The following is a 14481-nucleotide window of genomic DNA, read 5'->3' on the forward strand; positions in this document are numbered from 1 at the left end:
AACCACTTTCCCATACCTCACCCTGCCCACAAGCCCCACTCCCCTATGCCCTTTGCACAGCGACCTCCCTCCCCCTCACCCCTCCAAAATCAGGAAGCCTCAGAGAAAAAAAAACAGGCCAAGGCAATTTTTTTTTCTCCCTTAATAGCAAAATATATTTCAACTGCTGCAATACAGGAGATTATAAACAGCTCTTCTGCGTGACAGGACAGGGTACAGGTCGCATACAGGGAAGGGCTGGTGCTGGGGCCTGGGCATGCAGCAGCATGTGGGGGCTGCCAGGCAGTCCCCAGCCTGTGACCCAGTGCTCTGCTGCAGCAGGCAAGGGGCAGCCGTGGCTTCTCACCCCAGCTGTGAATGCAGGAGGAAAGACCAGGACGAAGGCTCAGAGGCTGGGACGAGAGACCAGGAGCCGGCTCATAACCCTGATGCTGCAGAGCACGGGGGCTTGCTCATGCCGTGCCACATTCAGAAGGTGGGAGCTCACACAGTTGGGCTTTCATTTAGCAGGTGGGCCGATTCATGTAACGCATGCCGTTTCTGATTAGAAAAATACATCAGGATTTCCCCCCCCTCCCATCACAGCACGTAGCACATGTCTTGGACAGCTGTCACAGGGTAGCACACAGCAGCTCAGATGCAGGGCTGCTCCACCCCAGGAGCCTGGAACCAAAATACCCCAACAGAAAGGACGTACTAGGCATGAAGACTCTGCGCAGGTTCAGTCTTCCTGAGAACAAACTGTTATCCACGTGAAAACCTGGACACATTTCACCATATTAATACTGATTTCTGTGATGTTGCTGAGTAAGGAGCTGCAGCTGTACTGGCTGCCATTCCAAAGCTGGAGGCTTCCCACTTTAAAACTGAGGGAGTTACCGTGGAAGCAAGCTGCACAGTTCTTGTGTTGGAAAGAGCCACAGACAACAGTATGTATTATTATTAAGAACTTGCGAAGGGCAGGTTATGAACCTTAGCATCCTCATTATTGACCAGAACACCATACTGCTAGCTCTGGCACTCACAGCCTATGAAAACTCAAACAAACGCAGTGTAATTGACTAATTAGACATACAGTGTGCAAAAGACTTGGTATTTCCCCTCCAGCACTCTTGACAAAAATGAAAATAAGACCACATTCAAAAGTAATTTTAAAAACCCATGAAATTGAAAGTAATCCCAACTGTTAATGCCCTGACAGCATGGTTGCCAGATGCCTTGATCTACAAGGCTAAAAACATCAACTTGTCAAAAACTAAGGCTAGTTCCAATAGCTGAGCATTCCTTTCTGGTTGCCTTTTGCTTGCCAGATGCTCAAGCCCTCAGGCTTCAAACAGCAAGAATGCTGACACAGTAAATGATATTCTTTGTTAGGAATATGACAATTCCAGCTGCAAGAGAAAACACCAGAACTTGGCACAAAGTGCCATAATTTGATCTCCATTTCAGAATGCTGAGACAGCAGCAAAACCTTACACAGGCATCAAGAAGACAAGTCCCTAATCCATCACACCCTATTTGACTGCAGTTACATCTGTACAAAAGTGTTTTGAGCACCACAAAGCACTGGACTGAATTTCATCCTATACTAAGGAGTTCACAAAATTTGGCGAGAGTGGTGTTTTGTTTTTTTTTTTTCCAAAAGGAAGCTTAGTTACTTCAGCACTTCTGTCCCTTCCTCCCACAAAAGGTATGGTGAAAGATTTCAGATTAAATCAAACATAATGAGGATGAAGTAATTAATTTTGTTCTCAGGATTTTATATATTAATACTGCCAAGTTTGAGTATATATATGAACTCCTTCCTCTGAAATTAACCCATCTGTTTCAACAAACAAGTTCTAATACCAGATATTTTCAGAAGAGAGCCACATACACACTGTATTTGGCAAATTTGACCTGACATCCTTTCTGAAGAGTGGGATTCCTTCTTAAAGAAAACTGAAAACCTGGAAGAGTTTAAGTATCACCTAGGTTTTATGAAATTACTTTTGACTCAGATTTGTAAAAACAGAAACCCAGAAGACAGTCTGAAGTGGATTGGGAGACAAGTCTGTCAACATACTGCTGGCATCAAATACCTATGCTGAGGGTCAGTAAGGAAAAGCTGTCACCAAAAAGTGCCAATAAAGAACACTCGAGTAGTTCAGAAATGCCTGTGACCAAAGTTAGGGTACCTCCACCAGGTTACCCTCCCTCTCCAATAATGGGAGCCACAGTTCCAGTAAAACTGGAGAGATATGTACCCAGATACCATCGAAGTTGTGCTTATCATCTGACAGAAGAAAACTGAAGGGGACTCTGCCTAAATAACAGATATTGTAACACCAAATTCACATAATGATTCTCCCTTTAGCAGTGTGTATGGGAGGATGTCCTACCTCTTCAGAAAGAGGGCATTACCCAGGAAACTGATCTGCACCCAAAGTCCCCACTGACAGGAGAGCAGACACAGGCAGATGAAAAAGCAGCTCTGACTCCAGCCACTGGCTCAACCCACATTTCCCACTGACTGCATTAGGAGCTGCTACAACACACATTGGCAAGAGGCAGCAGGACATCCTGGCTTATTGAACTGGACATAGCGATTTCAGATGAGAACACACTATGTACCTGTGAAGTCGATTGCATTTCCTTACAGTTGGGTAGCAGCATTTCAAATCTTTCGCACTAAAGAAAGCCTTAACAACTTGTACACCTTAAAGCACCTGCCAAAACAAAACAAAAGCTCTTTTACAAGTTAATTGTGTTAAAAGAAGTGATTATCTGAAGCAAGAGAAAGGAAAAGCTAGAATAAAATCTATTCCTCAAGTCTCAAAGGCTTTCAGAGAACAAAATTGCTATAAGTCAGTTAGAAACTTAATGAATACAGAAAAAACATAAATTTTCAGTGTAAAAAGTCATATGAGGACTGCACATGCTGTGCCCTGCTTCTGAACCTGATTCTCCAATGAAGCCATAAGTAAACTGATAATCCCCTCTTCCTCTGCCCATTTTAAATCTGTAGGCAGCCAACATACATAGATACAGTTCAAAACCATCCAGGAATACTTTGGCTATTTTCAGAGCAAGGAAGCAAATATCCTGTTGCTCTGCCACTTGTCCGCACCATAGCAGCGGACAAGATCACAAAGAATGTAAGTTTTGTATTATAGACATCCCATTGCCAAAAGGGAGAAAAAAAAGATTGCAAAGGGATGGCTAAGGAAGATGGACGGAGGCCAACAATGAGCTACTAGCAAAAATCTGACTAGGCTATCTATTGTCCAGAGAAGCAGCAGCTTGAGGGATCCCTGGATGAGTAGGATTCCAGTAGACTCCACCTTCAGCTCAATGTTTTACTGGCATGGAAATGGCTCAAAGTGGGACAGCATGTAGTAGATGCTGCCTATGAAGCCTGTTGCAATCCAGGTCAACTGGTTTGCCTCATTAATGTTTAAAAAAATTACAGTTTCTCCCCAATAATCAGGAGGCACAACTTCCCTTAGAAAAAGTCCGTAGTGAGTTAGGTCACTGGTCCAAATACTTGGAGGATAACTGATTTTCTGTGATGACACAGCCAGAGCATACTATTTTTTACATCTTCATATGACATGACCATGAGCGTGGTTTTAAGTAGTCCAGGAATGTGGGCTGAAAAACATGGAGAGGCAGTAAATTAGTCACAGGCAAACAGCACCCACTGTGGTGTGGTCCGCTGAAGTCAAACTTCCCTAACAGGAAAGATCAAACCACATTTTCACATCCTGCAATCCTATTCTTATCCTCCCTAAACAGTGTGGCGATAGCCACAAGCTGTCGGCCTGCCTTTTCCCCCAGTTCTGATACATCAGGTAAATGCTGTGTCTAGTAGCAGGTTGTATCAAGAAGCCAGTCATTTACCATGGCAAACTCTTTTAACTGAAGGGAATCAAACTTAAAGTAAGAGTTTGCCTGAGGATACCTTTAGTTAAAACTGAAATCAACTACAACAACAAGAAGTTTTAAGTACAACAGAATCTGGTGCCAAGAAAATTATAAGTCAGAGAAACTAACACCAACAAAACCCCAAACTGACCATTTATAGGCAACCAATTCTCACTGCCACCCACTCTAGCTTGGGAGAGACACAACAGGCTCAGTTTCTGTGGGCCTCCTAGAGAAGTTTCTCCTGACCTCATTGGCCAAGGGCTGCAGTTCCATTCACACAGCCTGAATGGCCTAGCATACTCTCAAGTAGTGAGGTTATGTCCTCAGAAATGTGAGAAAAAACACTCTCAGTTTCAGTACTACCAGCATAAGAGCAGCGCAAATGAAAGCACTTTTGTCAGAAAAAGGTTTCCTAGATTCTCTACACTTTCTAGACTAAGTAACTCCTAATGAACCGATACAGCATACAGCCAGAAAGGCTCATGCCACTTCTGCCCTTTTCTGCAGAGGACAAGCCACTCGTGTGGTCAGTTATCCCACAGGAAGGGTCAGCCACTCACATTTTTCATAGGGCAGTACTGGCGGGCATACCACTCCTGGCTGTAGAGGCAAATGATGACACCTTGGCCCAGGAAGAGGGATGTCCACATGATCACGTTCCAGATAGGCCCTTTCCGACGATCATTAAGGATGAAGTTGAAGACCACTGGAAGGGTGAAACGAGAAGCATTGTTCAGAAAAACTCAAGATTAAAGAAACAAAGACCAACTGATTTAACATGATCTTTCCCTCCTTTCACTTCATCTCTGGAGCAACCTTTGCTCCATGAGGTCAGTATAGTGCCAGAAAATCTGATTATGCTTGGCATTAGAGCACATACTGTGAGTTGATTTGGACATTTCCTTCCAATAAGACTGCCAACAACCTGGCCCAACTGTATGCCTCTGGGGATCAGTATTGTTAGTGTTAATGCTGGTGACCAAGACATGCTGGCAGAGGTGACCTAGAGTTTATTAGAGCCCTATAACTCATTCTAGCTCAAAATCCAGAATGAAATGCAAGAGCTCTAACTTCTAAATGGGCGCTCTCCCACGCTGCAGTAGCAAAGTAAAACTTGTCTTACACTATGACTTTAAAAAGGAAGACTTCCAGCCTGCTGACATGCAGCAATTCAACTAAAGCTTGGCAAAGAGGAAGCAGCGCTATTAAAATATGTACGGTGTCACATGAACAGTGGTCACTCTGTGTTCCTCCCCATCCATACCTTGCTCCTCTAAGTCCCAAGCCTGCAAACCCACTGTGTATATACATACAGCTATTGAGGTACTTCGCCTCAAAAATCCAGTCACAAAGTTTGGACCCACAATTACAACTCTTGGACAAGAAACAGTTCTGTGTGCTAGTGCCTAATGGATAACTGGCATCAGAAAAGCAAAGCATACTTGTTCAAAAAAACCAAAAAATCCACAACCCAATTCCCCTCTCCTGGGAACTTACTTCCAAAGCACATAAACAGGCAAAAGAGGACTGGATAGAAGTAGCCGAAGCAGATGCTCAGAACATATTCGTGCACAGCAGCTGACACTGTGAAGACAGATAGCATAGCTGCTGCTTTGAACTTCTTACCAAAGAACTGGAAGACAGAAGAATACCAAGTATTGTAACTTTTTAGTTCAGCTGTTTCAAGATCGCTTATTTTCTTTGGTGGTGGTGGTGGTTTGGGGGGGGCTGGGGTTTGTTTTGTTTTGGGTTTGGTTGGTTGGGTTTTTTTAACCTGAGGTAAGAGGTGGCTGCTCCAACCAAGATGCATATATGAAACGCTAAGTGCTTTACAGAGTACCTTGGATTTTAGGTGTTTTTTTTCAGGCATATTTCTGGTGTCCTGCATAAATACTCAGGTTGAGTCCACTCATGAAATATCTACCATAGCTCAAAATAGCGCAACATGAGTTCATACTGTTGAGTCAATCCTTACACTCCTATGTTTCAGACCCATATTTTGTGCACAGTAAGGTCTTGGAAATGAGCACTGGATCCCTAAAAAGCACAGTGGCTACCCACAGCAGCTGAGATAAGACATCTTTGTGCTTCTCAATTGACAGTGATGCTGCATCTTGACAAATGTACAGTCTGGCTCAGTGGTTAAATGTTTAATTAACAAAAAGAATACATCTGCTTGCTACTCACCCAAAGGAAGTCCCTGTAGGCATAGTAATAGAGCCAGTCATGTACTACCACATTCCACGTTCGGTAGTAGTTTGCATAGGAAGTGGAGTTCCACCAGTCCTGAAAGCACAGTTGAAACAGTAAAAATCTAATTAAGCATAAAACATTTTACAGGATTCTTGGATATCAAGTTGAGAACTACTGATCAGAATAATACCAGGCTACTATAACAAGTTGCACTGCAAAATAATGCATTCCATTGCACTTTATACATTTTATTCTGTATATCAAAGCTTCATTTTATCCCAACTGCAGTGGCTGATAAAAGCATAAAAATAGTGCTAACAGAGCTATTGGGTAGGTCTGGTGGCTGGTTCTGTTCATGTGCAGGGTATATTACCTTAAAAACAATTCAGACTGCCAAGTACAAATCAGATCTATTCTACAGCACAGCAACAAACTTAAGCCCTAAAGGCATAAAACAAGCAAAACACTGTGGGTGCTTCATTTGGTAAAAATAACCTTCAGCTTACTTCTCTTTCCTTTTCATTAGGAAAACAAACTTTAAAAGCTCTGTAAATTTTAACTCCTCCTTCTTACCTTGTAGAACATCCTATCTGCAAAGCGCAGCATCTCAGCAAATGCATTAAGCCAACAGTGAAGGAACGCAAAGAAAACCAGGAAGAGAATCAGTACACCTAGAAACAAGGTAGAGTCAGACCTATTCTGTAGTGTTTTTTTCTCAGCTATAAGCAGCAACATATAACACAGTCAAAACTGTTACAGGCACTGACACAGATGAGCTTCGTGCCACCTAAACAAAGAGTAAAAGCATTTCAGTTTCTCACCACACCCCAGAGATCAATAGCAAGGCTGTTGCAGAGGCTAGAACCTGACTTAGAAGATGGTTAAATTCAAATCCAAGCTTTTATTTTGTGTTGCTGATTTTAAAGTTTAACACTGTAATGCTGAAGTCTATCCAGAAGACCCCCTTTGCAGATCTGTGCCTGTCAGCACTTCCCCTCCCATCTGTCTCTTTCACAAAGATATAGTCACTCCTGAATCTGTGTCTTACCTGGCAGAATGGAGTTGAAGATACAGAGGACCAGCCCTCGAAGATTGAAGGTTTCTTGACTACTGTTGCGAAACTGAGGAATGCAGAGTCTCACAAAGATGTAGTAGGCATAGAAAAGTGAACCAAGCACCTGGAACAACAATAAGAAGTCTGACTCCATAAGAGAAATGCACAATTAACACATCACCACTTGAGAGCTCTAGGAGAGGAACAGCAGCTGTCAACACAAGCCACAATTTATTTTACATTGCTGCCAATAAACTTCCCTAAGGGTTCAGGCAGAAAGTAAGCCACAGCCATATCTGTAGCATGTTGACAGCCAGGAGCAAAATCAACTTATCATTTTTACTATAGTAGCTCTAAGTTTCTCCTAGTTGTATCAACTCTAAAGTTATGACAAAAAGATTTAAGCCAATGCCAAAGTAAGTGAAGAAAGTACCCTGTGGTCTAGGTCCAAGACAAGAGCAGAAATAATTGATTAATATCCCAAAGGAGATGTTCACAGGTCAAGCCATCTACGCCTTTCTCTGACTTATGAACCCATGTTCTAGAAGTTGAGGTCAAAATGCAAGACACTGCTTTAAATATTTCAACTGCTGTAAACCAGGTGTGCGCTTTGTCAGCCTCTTTTGTGAAAGAGCAAGAAGCCAAAGGCCTTTGCAGGCTCTGTTTTTTTTTTAAATTATTTTCAATTGCTTTGCTTTTTAAAATATGAATGCATCATGTGACAGTAAAAGTTTCAGTCACACAAAGCCATTAGTTGGCAACACATCCGCAAGAAGCTACTGAAACTCACGTCTAGAAATATGAGGATCAGGTCTACATTAAGCTCAAATAAGCACTGAAGTTTTGGACTCTAGGCACTGTTATTTCAAAACTGGTCCAAATATCTGCCAACAGGTAGCTGAGCCAGTGCATGACAATACATCATCAGTGTAACAAAAGAGGGCCAGAGCATGGATACCGTGCTCCCCACCACATGCAGCTTTTGTTTGTATGCAATGGAGTCTAAAGGCTTGTTTAAGCAAGGATTTTTATTTTTTTTTCCTTTGAAAAGATCACTGTTTCTTTTTTTAGTCACTAAAGTATTCTTTTCTAGTAAGGCTACATCAAGTAAACTGTGATTTAATGCCAAATGGAGAACTGTTCAGCAACACAGTTTAGATGACCTCTGACAATGCATTCTTCAGAAAGCTGCACTACTCACCTGGGCAAACTTGGTAGCCACATAGCTCCATCTTATCACGGGATTCCTAGGAAAAAGAACACATGGTATCATATCTAAATAGGACCTCAAAGCAGCAAAAGCCTCCTTCAATTATTGATTTTAGTGACCTATACTCTGAAAAAAAATGGGGTTTGAATTCCTGAGTTCTTAATCTCCTGACATCCAAGAGATGTCTGCCCAGATTGCTGGTTCCTCACTTTCAACTACAGCAGCAGAACTACGGCAATTCCATAAATGGAAAAGTATCTGGAGGACAGCATTACACAGTTACGTAGGTGGTGACAATCTGCCTGATAGTCATGTAAAGGACTGCTGACTTGACACTGTCAAAGTGCAACCCAGCAAAGTACAGAAAAGTTTAGGACTTCCTAGTTTTAAAGGCTTCAGCCTACTTTGTCAGACTCAGGAAACAGGGCTGCTTATTAGCACCACATCAAACAACACACAAGCCTACTGCAGGAACTGTGCTATCACTAGACTCAGTAGCAAGTTCTTAAATTTGTGCACTTCCCAAAGAAATAAAACCAGAACTGTAAAGGCAAAAATACTATTAGATTTAGAGTGAGTTTTCATCAAGTCCTGCCCTTGCCAGGTTATTGACTTAACCACATCTTTATAAAAGCTCTAACTTAGAAATTTAATAGATCACATCCAGGGATGCTTAATGTTGGCTTCAGTTTTTAGACTACTTTAATGTTCTATTGGTGTTGCCTGTTGCTCGCATTACCTGGGATAGTTGTCTCTGTAGATGAGGGTGGGAGCAAAGAGGAAGTAGAGGTACTGAGAAATTCTGGGAATAGGTACTGTGCCTGGAAGAGGGAGGAAAAAAAAAAAAAAAAAAAAAAGAACACTGCAATCTTTTTGCTTACCAATGGTTTGGGTTCCCCACTACCCTTTCACAACACAGAACCCTTATCACCTCAAAAACCCTTAGTCTGGAACTAAAGATGTGGGATTTACAGAGAATAAAACAAACTATGCCTATCAGATGAACTTGCCCCACCATTAAGCATAGATAAAACAAACTATGCCTATCAGATGAACTTGCCCCACCATTAAGCATAGATAAAAAGTGAGGGTGACTAACAGGCAGTGCAGTGCTAACACCTTGATGTCATGTTTCCTTTCCTCCTAGGGAAGCTGAAAAGCCTGTATCAACATGTGGGGTCATGTTCAGGTCTGGCATGCCTTGCTTAAAGGGCTTCTGTGCTTCTACAATTGCTGCCATTTCACTGAGGGTGTGCAGGCAGCCTCTACACACCTTTTTCTCCTAAAAGCAGAAATAAAGAGTCCTGTTGAAGCAAGACTTGAGACACAGAGATGACTTAGACCTCAACAACAGTCTAGCTCATTGACTATTATCAAATGAAAAGGTTCAGGCTGAAATTATGATGCAGAAGGTCAGCCTAGAGACCCATCACCTGCCTAACCAAAGTCATCTACTCAAATCCTACCTCTCCAATTCATGAGGGAAGCTCAAAACAATGGAGGGAAAACAAGATCTGGTTATGCACTGCTGGCAAAAAAGGTAGGGCAAATTACTCACTGGACTTGTCCTTTACAGAGGACAGGACTCTGGGGACATTCTCCCGGACAAATGAATGAGCCTTCATAACAAGACGAACCTGTAAAGACCAAGAGGATATCAGCTTAATACTCTTACTTTCTCAACTTCTCAATAAAGACTGGATCAAGCATTTTAAGGCAACACCTTCAACATCTTGTCTTCTCTCCAGTTTACTCCTTTTACAAGGAAAGGGCTGCTTTCTCTACCCATCAACCTGTTTAACTGACATGAATTTAAAACACTGCAAGGTGAAACATGCAGTAACAATCACAGCTCAGGAAAGTCAAAACACATCTTATTTACACTCACAGTACCACAGCATACGCAAAGACTCTGAAGCACACCAGTAAGTCACTAACAAATTAATATTAACATTGAAGCAAAAAAACCCTCTATCTATTTCAATAGGTCCATATGTACCAAAGTCTTAAAACTGACACCCTGAATTGATTACCACTACACTGGAATAAGGTGGTTCTCCACATAAATAGTCCACTGCTGTGGAGCAGGGATTTTTGTTTAACACTGAAGGACCTAAAGGAGGGTTAGTCCAAAGTTAATTCTTCAAGTCTACACTCTCATCTGACTGGTATGAGCAGTCATCCACACTCTTGCACTCTTCCCCCCAAAAAGAAAATTCCACTTTCAGTAAAGTTCTGACTATAAGACAGAGTTGCTTCTTGGGAACAGAAAGGAAAACTGGGAAAACTGGAACTACTTGTTGACTATGTACTTGCCCTTTTTTTAAAAAAAAAAAAAAAAAAGAAAAATGTTACATCTTCCTTGTGAACTATGGCACAACAGGTTCTTAAAATTGGCTTTAAGCATTCAGCATCCACAAAACAACTAGAAATAAACAGAATTTCAGCTATGAAATACATTCAGAAAAAACCCACAGTAAAATCTTAAATACAGGGTAAAAACCCAAGTGGTTTCCAGGTCAAAATGAAGTTTACTATCTACTTTTTCTTATTAGACTTGTGGCCTATAAGTCTCTCCAAGTCAAAGACAAACTCCACAGGCCTGCCTTAGTTTAATGAATAAAAGCCACACTTGACTCCTTAGGAAAAAAGGACCCTTTCCATTTTGAGAATAAGAGTCAGTATCTCTGAAGATACTGGGTAGGGACCTACCTGTTCCAGTATTACAATAAAACGGGAAGCGGGAGGCAGGGCGTATGATACAGCAATATAGGTGGGTCCAAATCCAAGCCCAGCTGTTTGGAAGACTGTGAACAACATCCCATAGAAAAGAGAGCGGAGTACACGATGGGAGGAACTGCAGTGGCCTTGGGCCCACCAGATGAAAAGGTTGTATGGAACAAAAACCGTTGCACAGAACATGCACAGCCAAGTACAGAAGACGACTGGGAACTTCCCAAAAACAAAGACCAAGAGATCAAATCCTAGGACCAGCCTAGAAGGCACAAGGAAAAAGACAATATTCAGTGTCCACTGTTTCATCAGAAATACTTCTACTCCACAAAGTGGCTACAAAATGCAAAGCTCCCAGACCATAACTGTTTGATGGTTTAGCCAGCCATATCTGTTTGATGGTTTAGATAGAAGTGATTGGGACAATCTCCAGCTCAGAAACAGAGCCCTGTCTGTGGCAGACTGAAGTGACCACACTGAAGCACACCAGAAAATAGGAGAGATGAAGGATTCATGCCATCAGTGCTGTTAGGCAGTTTACCTTCAAATCCCACAGGGCTTAAGCACATCTTTAAAATCAGTATGTGCTTTAAGAGTACACTCAAGCTTATCCCTGCTGAGAACAAACATGTGACTAAATGATCCATGGCTGAACCAGGGTCCAAAAGAGCTTCTGGGGAACACTCCCAGGACGCCATCACTATTACATTAAGAATCAGTTCTTCCCAGGAGTTTAACACCTGAAGAGGTTTTTTTCACCACCTCTATGGGCATAAGGTATTTTAACATCTAGCACACAAACCAACTTTAATTCTACTTTGTGAAATCTGTAGGTATTCCATGTGGATTCAGTTTAGGAGTCACTCAAAAGGCTTTGGGTCATTAGGTGGTCAGTCCAAATAAGCCCAACTAATGTGCACCAGGTTCCTTAGTTCATTAATCAAGCTTAAAACATAAGGACACAAACAAAAGGATGTTCAATCTTACTGGCTATCAAAGTGACCAGAGCTTACTCCTATGCATAAACAGCTCTTCTAAGGTCAGAAGAGAAGGTAGTACAGAGTACACCAACATAATTTATTTTTTCTTATGTAGAGGCTCAATTGCAAACTGGATTCAAATTATCAGACCTACTTGAGAACACAGCAAAGATTTTTTTTTAATGTGGTTTTTTTTTTCCAACTAATCAGAGAATCCAGCCCTATTAGTTGATTTTAGAGGTAAATACATATTCTTCCCCAATGTCCATACACTATTAAGTTAGGATCAGCTAAATGATATTTAATAGTGCATGAGCCTGTCCTTATACCTAGACAAGAGGGACAGTGATTATAATCAAGACACAGCTCTAGTTTTTTGTTTTGTTTAGATTTTGTTTTTTGGTTGGGTTTGGTGTTTTTGTTTGTTTGTTTGTTGTTTTGTTTTTTTACACTGAAGATTGGATCATCAGCAAGATAAACATGCTACTTTGTACATGAGATACAGTTTGCCAAAAAGATACTATTTAAAGCAATAAGCAAGTGTGAGGAAACCAGTCTTTCGCAATCTCGCTCACAACTGGCTACCTGCAAAGAACAATCTTAACAGACTGTGCCAATATCCTTAAGATTTTTTTTCCTCTTAAGAAAAATAAAAATAAACCTTTTTGTTTAAGTACTGTGTTCCAGAACTATTATTTTTAAACAGAAGAAAGACTGCTGAAGTATTTGAAGTTTTTCTAAACACAGTCCTCCTTCAAGCAACACAAGCAGCTGAAAGCTGCTGTTTCATTAAATATATTCAGCTAAAGCAGTCCACGTTCAGTGACGATCTCTCTCTTTTGCTAGCCTTGTGATGAACACAGTACATTAGGCCAAACCGTGTTGGCCATAATTCTCATGGAATACATCAATCTGTAGAATTTTTTTTATATCTAGCAATGACCATATCCCCTCAACAGGAATTCCAGCATATACTTTAAGTATGTCAAGTTGAAAACCTCCTTTTCAACAACAGCCCAAAGAAGGATTTCCCCTTCCTTCCACACCATTCTGCAGTTTCATGTACCGCTGGTGCTCTGGAAGCAAGCATTTCCCAGCCTTGGTCCCTTTCTTTCCAAAGGGTGCTTACCTTCCTTCATCAATGAAGTCTACTAAAAGTGTGCTGAGGATGAAGACGATGAGAAGAGCGATGAACATGTGGTAGATCGTCCTGATGTGACTCACTTCAAACAGCTCACTAAGGGAGAGATTCAAATGTTATCAGGCCATTCGCACAGCACATCACCAGTATGTTACCTTTCCAAGTGTTTCACAGTAAGGTAAGATGACATCATTGCTGTCCCAATTCATGAGGCTGAAGTTAACGTACAATTTGGCTGCCAATCTACACCAACACCTCCTCAGTTCATCCTCAGACAAAGGATAATTAGCCATTATCTCAGTGGTACTGAGAGAACTGTAATTAAAGTTTACATTGAGGGAAGCCTGCAAGCTGTAGTAGAGGTGTTTTAGAAAGGAACAGAGAAGCTTAAACAATTAGTTTACACGGGTTTGAACATAAGACTGTGGGTGGTGGTGGTGAGAATACCTCAAAGCAAAGGCTACTTAGTTTGCTGTCAAGGGTATTTTCAGTCAATTTAATGGAAAATGTGAAGTTACTCACTCCAAGAGGGACCTCCTGGCAGTAAAGATCTTCCCATGTTCTGGAGGGGCCCTCAAGGTCCTGCAAACAAAGAGAACATTTGAGACAAGAAAGCTAGTAAGACTTTCAGGAAATGTAACACTGTTTTAGGGACAGCTGAAAACTGACTGACTTGGCTTTGTGCTGTTCCTTCTCTGAGCTGGAAGCTGGGAAGTGAGAGGCTGAAGTTGAAGAATCCAGGAGTGCTGATTTTGCCACCAAACTGTTCACAAACTCTGTGAAGTGACTGTCTACTTCCTTCATAAAAGCTGGCTTCAATTGCTGACAGAGTAAAAACAGAGAAGCTATTTAATTCTCTGGATACATTTTAGTAAAATATTTATATTCCCTTTTATCCCAGAGCAGGGCATCAAGAAAACATCTGCCTACAGTTAGGGCCAACTTGGACATGATCAGGGGCTTATCCTGGCCTGTTCACACACCTCAGGCCAGAGAACTTTGACTAATGTTTATCTTCTTTAACAGATGCAACACAGAGGAGCAAAGTAAACATACTGATCTTCATATACATACATAAATATATATACATACATGTCTGGAGTGGCAGGCATTTCACATTATTCTTATGACTGAAAAAAAAGCAGGCAAAGTGAATTCCCTCAAGGAAAGAAAAAGGCATTCACTGTATTTCAGTCAGAGCTTTGGGAATCTAAAAATCTTAAGATCTCTGGCACTTCAGAAGACAGTGATTTGTAAGACT

At 41.4% G+C, this 14481-nt stretch overlaps 1 protein-coding gene across 1 annotated transcript in view; it reads right to left on the minus strand.

Annotated features, from left to right (window-relative positions):
• Positions 1–136: 136 nt before the first annotated feature.
• Positions 137–14481, minus strand: part of SOAT1 (sterol O-acyltransferase 1) — a 29428-nt gene continuing 15083 nt past the window's right edge. Inside the window, exons 4-16 of the mRNA XM_026854286.1 lie at positions 13894–14042; positions 13743–13802; positions 13209–13316; positions 11079–11361; positions 9925–10003; positions 9106–9187; positions 8358–8403; positions 7151–7280; positions 6676–6773; positions 6097–6195; positions 5407–5542; positions 4470–4615; positions 137–3633 (exon numbers count right to left, since the gene is read on the minus strand). Of these exons, the coding sequence (XP_026710087.1) occupies positions 3577–3633; positions 4470–4615; positions 5407–5542; positions 6097–6195; positions 6676–6773; positions 7151–7280; positions 8358–8403; positions 9106–9187; positions 9925–10003; positions 11079–11361; positions 13209–13316; positions 13743–13802; positions 13894–14042 (1473 nt within the window). The 3' untranslated portion in view covers positions 137–3576. The remainder of the gene's footprint in view (positions 3634–4469; positions 4616–5406; positions 5543–6096; positions 6196–6675; positions 6774–7150; positions 7281–8357; positions 8404–9105; positions 9188–9924; positions 10004–11078; positions 11362–13208; positions 13317–13742; positions 13803–13893; positions 14043–14481) is intronic.

The sequence above is a fragment of the Athene cunicularia genome, assembly GCF_003259725.1.
Source record: "Athene cunicularia isolate RWA chromosome 8 unlocalized genomic scaffold, athCun1 chr8_part1, whole genome shotgun sequence".
NCBI classification, from domain to species: Eukaryota; Metazoa; Chordata; class Aves; order Strigiformes; family Strigidae; genus Athene; species Athene cunicularia.